Consider the following 10,595-nt stretch of genomic DNA (forward strand, 5'->3'; position numbering starts at 1 on the left):
ACTGCAAATCTTAGCACTATACATGGTAATTTGGCAAGAGCAAACTAACCTAGCAGAGGAAAACATGGAGAGGAGGCCTAATTATTTGTAAAATGAGATTCATCAATTCCCTTGCACAAACAATAGCAGAGGAAATATACAGTTCGTATTGCAAATTGAGACTGTATATAATTGCTACTGTATATGTTTGCTATTGACATCTAACTGAATCACATCTGCATATGGTTTCCAAAAAAAATGACAGAATAAAAAGAAAGAAGGTAGAGCATACCTCGTGTTGAGACTCCTGGGGGACGACGCTGGTGCAGCTTCCATGCGAAGGAGAGGGCCGTAGGCGGAGAGGGGGGGGGCTGCATCGGGGCAGGCTGGTTCGTGGCGGTGCCACCGCGCTGGGGCTACCCGCGCGCAGGGTGCCACACACCGCCGCGATGGGGCCGGCCGTGCTGGTTCCCGCCGTTGCGGGGCAGCGCGGGAGGGGCGGACCTCCCTTAGGCGCGGGGCAGCGCGGGAGGCGGGCGTCCATCACGGAGCGGCAGGTAGACGTACGCGGCGCATATGCGGAAGACCTAGTCTATAGGGGAGAGATGGCGCGACGACACGATGAGGATGCGCAGAGCGACGGCGCCGCCAGTAGGGGCGGAGAGGGAGCGTGGGAACGGGAGGTTGCAGAGAAAGGTGGACACGTCGAGAAGTTTTTGGTGGCCTTCGGTGGGAGATGGGGAGAGGATAAGGTTTGAGGGGGAGCCGCGTAGACCACCTGCACCAGCCGCCCCCGTGGGGGAGCCGCGGCCACCGGCGGTGCCCGCTTAGCCGCTGGCGCCGTGTCGGAGGCACGGACCCCGAGCGCGCTCATGCTGGTGCGCCGCGCACACGTAGCGGGGATCCGCCGACGCTCGCGGCCACCCCGAAAGCGAAGGCCCGCGTGAGACAGATGCGCGCAGCGAGGGGAGGGGAGGCGGTTGCGCCCACCGCCGGGTCCTGGCCACGCCGGTGCACCGGAGGCCGACCGATGCGGCCGCAGATCTGGAGAGAGGGAGAGGGGGAGGAAGAGAGAGAGGCGCCGCCGGGCCGCCCGCGCCATTGGCCGGCTTGGGCGGCCGGTGCGCTGTCGCCTCGTCCTATCCGCCTGGATGCGCCGCCGCGTGGAGAGAGAGAGAGGCAAAGAGAGAGGAGGTCGAGAGAAGAGAGAGAGGGAGGAAGGAGGCGGAGGAGGAAAACTCACCCGCGGCTGACAGATGCACGCACGTAGTAGCAGCAAGCATACAAGCAAGCAAGTGTCAGCAGTGCACCCGCACACACAAACAGATAGCTTTTGCATGCATGCAAAGCCAGCAAGGCCCCAGCAGCATGAACGCACGCGTACTCGCATGCGTGCCGACCACCATGCTAATTAGGCACCGGCCGTGCATGCCGAGAATCCACCGTCCCCTGCTACGCGCCACCGTCCATTTACGTGCCGTGTACAATCACCAGAGAAACCCTACTTCATTGAATGCGTCCACTTGCTTCATCTATCCACTGCCGAATACATAGAGGAAGGCTGGTTGTGACGCACTTCATCTGAGTCGTGGAATTTATATCTAACGCACCAACTAAATAGAACGTACGTGGACACCCTAGGAGGCCGCCTATTCGGCGTGACTTTATATCTTTAATAGGAGTAGATCCCAGCTACACTATTGCGTATCATTAGGCCACAAAAGACAGTACATCACAAAGAGTTCTAACACAACCACCATGAAATGGTAGGATGTACAAGCTGCCTATGATTCATGATAACAAGCCTTACAAAAAGGAAACCTCAAGGTCAAACAGCATTACAGAATTACAGCAGCACAGAAGGCTGCCTGTAATGGCACTCTTACACACAGTTAGACTACATTTTTCTAACGTAGCATTTTGTTCAGTAGTTGTAGTTAATAGTAACGAGCAATCAAGGCGAGGTACTCCTAGAACTAGATAACCAAGTGTCCCTCCAACCATTCTGGCAACTGGCATAATGCATTTCTCTTAGATTGTCATCCATTTGCAACTGATTGAGGGAATTCGATGAAGACTTTCCACCTTTAGACAGGTGATATGAACAATAAGTATAAGCTATAGTTAGTGATGTAGTATAAACCCAGTGAGCATCAGGCACCAAGTCAGCAACCAAGCCCTTCCTGAGAACAGTGAACTAATCAGTACTATGTAAACTGTTATCAAATGAACCGTAAAAATCAGGAAGAGATCATCTTACTGTTAGGAGCACGGGTTCAAAAGAAACTCATTCCCACCACCTAGGCATCTACCGTCTTGAGACTAGTGTTTTCCTTCCAGACTTCTCTGCAAAACCTGTTAGCAGCAACCTCTGTCTGAATGTGTGGTATGTCTCCAAGCTAGTCCCAGCCCACCTCTGGCAAAAACGCTCATCTGTAGGCACAAAGGAGCTCAGAGGAAATGGACCCTTTGGAGCTTTCTTCAATGAAACCAGAAAACGGTGGCGGGGACGGATTCTCTGATCAAGAGACAAGCTCAGATACATAGGATATTTCGTTAAGGATTGAACCTCATTCTTGAGTTCATTGACCAAGTAAAGATACTTTGGCTTGAGATTGTCCTCCAATGACAAAGATAACACCTGACATGGAATGTGCAACAGTACATATACCATGAGACACATGTTCAATGAACAATGAACATAATTGAAAAAGGAAAGCAAGAATAGAAATAATGGGGAATGATGACATGAGTGAAGTAATAATACCTGAGTAAGACTTGTCAATACTTTGAGAATGTCAGAGTTTCTCATACCAATGCTTCTCAGGAAATTTATTCGAGGTAAGATTCCATCCTCAATGCTGTAGTGAAGCAGCTGAGGGTGTTTTGTGACCATCTTAACAATGCTATCTTTGGGAGCGCCCAGTTCTTTTGTCATGAAAAGCGATCGAGATTTCCATGCACTATCAATTTTCTGCACCAGAATCTGTGGGCTTAGCTGCACTACTTTCCCAACATCACTCTCCTCAATACCTACTTCCTCAATCAGATACCTTACTGTTGGCTTCAGAGACTGCTCCACACTGTAAGAGAACATCGAAGGAGCAGCAGAAATAATTTGTCCTATTCGTGTATTCGGAACTCCAATGCTCACGAGAAAATCAACATGAGATTTCAGATTGCCAAGGGTGTATTCCAGAATCTGTGGCTGCCTGACCAGTATCCTCTTCATATCCTTGCTTTTAACCCCAGCACTTAGCAGGAAATCCAACCTTTCTTCTGCTGAAGCCTGACTGATTTGAAAGCAGGCCATGTGTCTCTCATAGATGTAAGTAAAATGAGACTCCTTTAGCCCAAATGTGCACAAGTAATCAATCAGTGGTAACCATTTGTCATCAAAGTCATACTCTTCTTGTAATTTCTGGAACAGACTTCGAGAGATACTTGCATTTTTCAACTGCAACAACAAACAACGTTAACTCAGTGCACCCCAAAATCAATAATATGGACAGCTTACATTTACATGCTGAGTAATTTACCTCAACTTCACTATCCATGTTCTTAAGATCCATTGATGGTCGTCCCACTTTACTCCTAGGATACAGGGACTTACTTTTTCCTGGACTGCCGTAGTTATCACGAGTTTTGGGTTGTCTTCCTTCCCAGTTTTCTTTTACCAGTGGAGGTTCCAGTTCTGGAGAATTAGAGTTTAAGTACCAAGTAACCACTGTTTCTAAATAGATTTAGCATAGTTCTTAAGATACCTTGTCTCTTGCTTGAAGCACGAGGGCTGTTTGAATAAAGTACACCAGGATATTCCAAACCCGACATGTCATCCTGAAAAGGAAACCAAGCATAAAGTTAGGATAGTAGATATAGATGAAAAGAACTAATGATAAGATTCCAATGTTACGTTCCATGGACAAATAAACAACAGGATATAAAAACACAATGTTTTTCCATGTTCAACATTTGCCTGTCATGTAATTCGAACTCAGAATTCAAATATCTAATTTTATTGGGGTGCTCAGTGAAACAAATGCATTTCAGGTTCCCAGTCAGTCATTCAGTGGTTACTGGAACACAACGGAGAAGTACTACATTCATAATGCATGCATATAATCTTTTTTTTTTTTTGAATATATACATATGGACTATGTTGGACTGATATTCAGTAAAAATGTGTTGTTGATCAGTTACGGACATTCAGTTAAAATCTTAGCTAATCCTTTGAGCCATTATAGTGTTCCGTCACACTGCAGGGAGATGTTTTTTTTTAACAGAGGTAACCTGACTTTTATAGAAAGCAAATGAAGGGAGACACTCTCGCTCCACATTCAAATATCTTCTGAAGAATATAGTGTTTGCAATATAGGTCACTGAGATTGGGGGGCAATCTGCCATTTATGCAGCTTCATACTTCGAAGCCTTAATCTGTTGATGCTGATTTTGAGGAACACCGACCAGATGCTAATGATCAGACAACAATAACGCCACACTACCTATTATTCACAATATGGCGCAGCTTGGGGGAACAGAGAGGGCACCAGTAATGAAGACAAACAATTGTACACCAGAGAAACATGTTGGAAGGAAAGTGCAGGAGAACGCAAACAGCCAAACACTACAAAGTAAGTAGTTCCAATCCTACAAGCCGAACCGCATAAGTGGCAAAATGGCAGCTTAAACCTTACAGGTCACTAGATTTTAGGTAATTGTACCATCATGGTTCGTGGTGCGCCTATACAAGGACACCCGTTTAACTCATTCAGCTCACCGTGAGAGCTGTGTATTGCACATGTGAACCGCAAAATAGCAAGAGTCTTGTCCAATTACTGTTATTAATATGGCATTTCTAAGATGATATGATCCAATGCTGGCAGGGATCAGGTATTCTATCAAGCAAACCTATGTGGACGCTAAGTGGGGAATGACTGCTAGCAAATTGGCAATGGGGTTAACTTACATCGCTCTCGTAGCCCTCGTCATCATCGTCTTCATCGAACTCCGCCTCCTCCTCATCGTCCTCGTCGAGGTCGTAGTAGGGGTCCCGGGAGCGGCGGACGCGGCGGTTGGGTTTGATGAGGCGCACGTTGGTCTGGAGCGAGAACGCGACGCCGCCGGCGCGGGCGTGAAGGGCGGTCGCGGAAGCGGAGGCGCCATGGGCCGGGGAAGGGAGGAGGATGGAGGGCCGGGCGACGGCGAGCGGCCGCGGCAGCGGCAGCTGCAGCTGCAGCGCCATGGAGCGAGCGAGGGGGGATTGCGCGTACGGCGCGGCCTTGGAATTTTATTTTTGGATTATTTCTGCGGCGGCGGGGGTGAGGGATCGGTGAGGGGGGTCCGTTTGGATGGGGACGAAGGAAGAATCTTGCGGGGCAGACTGACACTGACGTGGAGCGCTGCGGGCAGCGGATGAGAGGAATCGCACACGGGAGCCGGGAGGGGATGTCAGGAGGGTTTAACGCTACTGGGCCGGATCGCACAAGCTTGGGCTGCCAGTTGCGGTGATGGGCTGCAATTTGGGCGGCGGACTCAAGTCGCATGGTATAGGCTACGGCCCTTTTTATACCACGGCCTAAAGTTTAATTGGGTGAAACTAATAAAAAGACTAAATTTTAGATCACTTTGGCTCACTTATGTGATTTAATAATCTCAAAAAAACTTGTATGATTTAATAAACTAATGGATTTTTGTGGAGTTGTCTAATTTTTAGACATAACTTTAGACCCTTCTTTTAGAGTCTCCAGTGCTAAAATGGTTTAAAGTTTAGTGCCCTATATGATTTGTTGCATGTTTGGATTATGAAACAAATAATCTTCTTTTTTCTTATACAAACACCAAAGCCAAATCTATATCTATACCTATATATTTGTTTATAATAACATTAGAGTTCTTTAGATAATAGAAAATAGTTTTGGCTTCAGGCTTCTTTGGAAAGAAACATCGGTCCACGTAGAAAAACAAGAAAGCACACCCAACGTTAAAACTTTTTACGAAGCTCTGAACTAGAGACTGAGAGGGTACACAAAATAACATACATTAGGCGCGAAAAGCTACATGACACTTATTTCAAGTAATTTGCATGCCTCACAAATTTAATCTTTGCAATCATCCGAGGGCTGTGAGCGAGACCAGAACCGAAGTTAATGTGTTCATATGAAGAGAACCTACAAAAATGTTTCTAAGTGACCATTGTTAAGAACAAAATCGTTCCTTATGAACCGAACTGTCCAGCAAAGGGAAGCAACCCCAGTCAATAATAGGTAATATGGAACCAATGTAAACTGATTGTTGGTTGTTTGAAGCCAAACACCAAATAACCCGTTTGCCATAGAATCGATCATGATGACACTCAAAAATGTTAAATCATTTCAGACTTACTACAGAGGCAACGAATCTTACTCTCTTCCAATTTCTTTTAGCTAATATTATCCTTTGTGAGTAACACAACATTTTTTTTAAATGCCATAGAAAAATCTTGATTTTTAAGGAAACTATCATATGCCAAATTTCTTGCAGAACATTTAAGTCCATTAACAACATAAAAGATAGAAATAATTCTTCTGTTCGTGTTTTTTCTTCTCACAATATTCTCATTGTCCTATACGTGATCTAGACTCACCATCCATACTTATACAAGTTAGAATAACACACGTCCAGCCTTGGTATCAAGTCCTATTCTACGACGTATTGAAAAAGATAACTTCCAGTGTGAGATGATATGGATGGCTTGCATGTGAATATAGAACTTTTAGTGAGAACTAGCTTTATAAGAGATATACAGATGATATAGATATAGATTATTAGGGTTTATTAAGCCACCATTTAGGATTGTAGCTACAACTAAAGCTAGATGTGCCGCTACTACAAGCGGGCTATGGAAGAGGACCATGGCATTAATCTATGCTTCCTAGAAGCCATATGTGGCTATCTAAATGCATCACGTACGGACTTATTTAGCATAGTATCTATGAGATCCGTAGAAGATTTAGAGTTTGTAATAAAATAAATATTGCACTTTGAACATATTTGTTATTACATTCAAACAAAATTGCTTAGCTGAATATATATACTACTTTCAATGCTCACAGCTCTAGCTCCAAAAACATTTAGAACTATATATACGAGCAGCTTAAAAAAAATTCTCGACGCTGAAAGTGCCTCAAACATACTCTCAGGTTTAACCTTGTCGAGAACCGTTTGACAAGATCTTTCGAAAAAGAGAATTGTTTGACACTTCTTTTTTCTAAAAAAAACTAACCATTTCCTATACATGCATTTGTACCATATTTTGTCATGGTACGCTAACCAAAAGCATCAACCATTTATGGCGAAACCTTTTACCACTTACGTTGAGAAGGAAAACTATTCCTTTCCTTTACATTTGTACTACTTTATCATGATACACTAAGCATGAAAGTATCAACCATGGCTATGTATGCACAAAAACAAACTTAAATGAAACATAATAAAATAGAAAAGTTAACGTGCCAAATCGAGAGAGCCGTAGTATGTCGTTAGTAACGGTACACCCAATGGCCGAGTCATTAGAGCAGGAATAGTGACGGCTATCAAGTTAGGTCATTTTGGATCTCATTCTCTAGACTTTAGAGCTCTAAACTTTAGAGGGTAGTTTAAAGTTAGCTCTAGACTTTAGTATGCCTCGCATTAGAGCTATTGATCTCGAAACTGAGCTAAAGTGTTCTAAAGATTTAAGAGCTCTAAAGTTTAGAGGAGGGGATTCAAACAAGCCCATAATGGCAAGGGTAGCAAGGAGGCTACTATGGATGGGATATATAGCCAGGCTAGGATCTCTCCATGAAGGATGGGAGCAAGGGAGGCGGATGCAAGCACTACGTCTGTCCTGAAAAAAATACAATCATCGCATATCGAAAAAATAGACACACAACAAAAGAATACACATGTCTCTACTTTTTTTCTTATCTCTACATATGTCAATGGGACGAAAGTAAATGATTGTATCTATAAATTTTATGTTTTGTTTCATGATATGTCTATAGGCAAACACTTAGCATCTCTATAACGGTTTTTATTCTTTCTATAATTTTTTTGCTCTCTCCATGGAACTTTGTAACCTTCTGAAAGGTCCTTATGTGGTTTTGGTAATTGAGTGACATCCTAGGTGGACTAATTGTGTTTATGTGAGATACATAGGTGATTAGTTGTGGCAGAACTGCCCAAAATAACACACTTACGGAGGCGCTCGTCTTCCACCAGACACTAAGCACCCCGAAAGCAAGCTATAGCGGGCGGTATCCGTCGGGCACACCCCAAGGGAGAACCCAAAAGATCCACATTTTTTCCAAGGATCCAATAATAAGAACGAGTTACAATACTTATCCATTTCATACATCAAAGTTTCTTAAAAGTATATTATTACAATACCAAATATCAGAGTGCGGAATGATAAACAACGGAATTTAAAAATAAACATCTAGCGATAGGGACAATGATCCGTCTGAGCCCACCAGAAGAATCCTCCACACAAGGTACTTCTCACGCATCACCTGCAACAGGAGTAAATAAACCCTGAGTACACAATGTACTCGCAAGACTTATCTGACTAGTGGGAATAATTTCCTGACTCTAAGGAATATGATAAGCTATATGGCTTGCTGGTTTCTTTTGGCAGAAAAGCAATACTAATAGTGAGTCCTTAGTTATGTATTATTATTATCAGCCGTATTAAGTTATCATCTAGTCAGTCTATATAAGCACATGTTCTACTTTCAAGCAAGAGTTGAGCAATCAGTTCTATTTCTTCTCCTTTCACTTTCAGTTCTTACTACGGTGCTAAACACGAGACAAGCCGTACCGGATCGCCCGACGATTCGCGAATCAATGTGCCCAGCTGGGTGCCCCGAAGACATACGCCCCGCTTGTACCCCAGGCACAAGTAGGACTACCCATTACTCTCCTGTCCCGGGTGTCTAGGTCTCCGTCCAAACTTGGACTCCAAGCCCCCACATCCTGAGTCCCAGACTCAGTGTGGTGCAAGGACCTCCACCACCTCATCTTCCCATTAGTCAGTCCGGAAAGAGTCGGATCCACGATAAGAGAGCAACAAGTCTTCCCTGCGCCCATACCCAAGTATGCGCTTAGGACAATAAATCTGTGACTTGCCCATGATACCTTATGCAACGACCGATCCTTAATCAACACGGACAAGAAAAAAATGTAACCGAGCTATGCCCTGTTGGCCGTAGGACACAACCCTTTACACCCACCAAAACCCAACCATATCCCTGCCCGATCACCATTTTCCTTTCCACCATTTTATCATGAGTGATCATATTTATCACCTATTTGCGAATAACGGCAGGTTACTCACGCTACCAATATCCTGAGCATAGCAGCTACTCGACCTGTACTAGTAGGACTCATAGGTAGATATATTTATGCATGTAGTTTCCGTAAAATGCCTATAACGTAAATGCACATGATATATATTCAGTTATTATTCAAAATAAGGGTTATGCACCGAGGCTTGCCTAGGGCAGGCGCGGTGTTAGCAAAGTCAGTGACGGGTGGCTCCGAAACGTCCTCCTGCATGAGGATCTCCTCCTCGTACTCTTCGACGACTTCGTCGTACTCCTGCTCGCCGAAGGTCACGATCTCTAGTGGCGCGTTCTCTATATGCATGCAGTGATGATGATGCAATGCTTAGTAATACAGTAACAACAACTCTTAAAATAAGAATACATCTACTAAGCTACTAAGCTAACTCTAATGACTAATACGCAAAGTTACCTATTATTCCCACTAAACAGGTATGAAACATTTCATGTATTATCTTAGCAACTAAAGGCATCCTTATTGTTGATATCAATTTACTATATATATGATAAAACAAGGTGCACTAGCTACCATATTTATCAACCCATTCTAAGGCCACAAAAATTACAGTGAGCACATAATAATACAATGAACCTACTATAATAAAATTCTAGGGCTAGCACTTCTACCAATGTATCACAAAAATTTATTCTCTAAATAACCATAATAATAATACGCATCTTGAAATAATAAAGTAATCCTAAAGGTATCACTGAACTATATGAACTAATTACACTAACAGATAGATCATAAATTTAGGAATCTAACAAAATTTATTTCACAATAAATAAATAAATTCAAATGAGCTCTAGAGTTGAAGAAAATGATATTATTGGAGAAGGATAATCATGCTATTGGACTTGTTGACTTGCACATGACTGTGGGTCTAGAAATACTAGATGAGACCGTAGGTCAAGAAAATGATAGAGAAGGAGGATGAAGGAATTCTTGTAGGCTAGCTACCTTGGAATTGAATGAAGTGCCGCCTACGGTGATCGATGTGCGGAGGCAATGCAAGAGAGACACCAGGGAGCTTAGCAAATGCTTGCCCTGCGTGGAGTAGAGCAGAACCATATATAGCACTGGTTGTGGGGTGGTCATGACAAGCTAGGTAGTCTGGAAGCACGAAACGAGTTGGCAGGGTTGTCCTCTGGCTCCGTGCCGTGTGCGGTGGTGTGGTCTTTGGTCATGAGAGAATTAATTCAGTGATGGACTTTGAGTGGTCTTGGACTTACGAGCACATTAGGACTAGAGTGTGC

The 10,595-nt window shown here is 43.9% G+C and overlaps 1 protein-coding gene across 1 annotated transcript; it reads right to left on the reverse strand.

Annotated features, from left to right (window-relative positions):
- Window positions 1-1,692: 1,692 nt before the first annotated feature.
- LOC136547064 (transcription termination factor MTERF9, chloroplastic-like) lies at window positions 1,693-5,352 on the reverse strand. Its single transcript, XM_066539034.1, has 6 exons — window positions 4,946-5,352; window positions 3,744-3,816; window positions 3,519-3,673; window positions 2,747-3,436; window positions 2,240-2,620; window positions 1,693-2,162 (listed from the first exon to the last, which is right to left on the reverse strand). Exons 1-5 carry the CDS (start codon window positions 5,219-5,221, stop codon window positions 2,288-2,290), a joined length of 1,527 nt encoding a protein of 508 aa, XP_066395131.1. The 5' UTR covers window positions 5,222-5,352; the 3' UTR covers window positions 1,693-2,162; window positions 2,240-2,287.
- Between the last annotated feature and the right edge of the window lie 5,243 nt (window positions 5,353-10,595).

The sequence above is a fragment of the Miscanthus floridulus genome, chromosome 3 (genome assembly GCF_019320115.1).
Source record: "Miscanthus floridulus cultivar M001 chromosome 3, ASM1932011v1, whole genome shotgun sequence".
NCBI lineage: Eukaryota > Viridiplantae > Streptophyta > Magnoliopsida > Poales > Poaceae > Miscanthus > Miscanthus floridulus.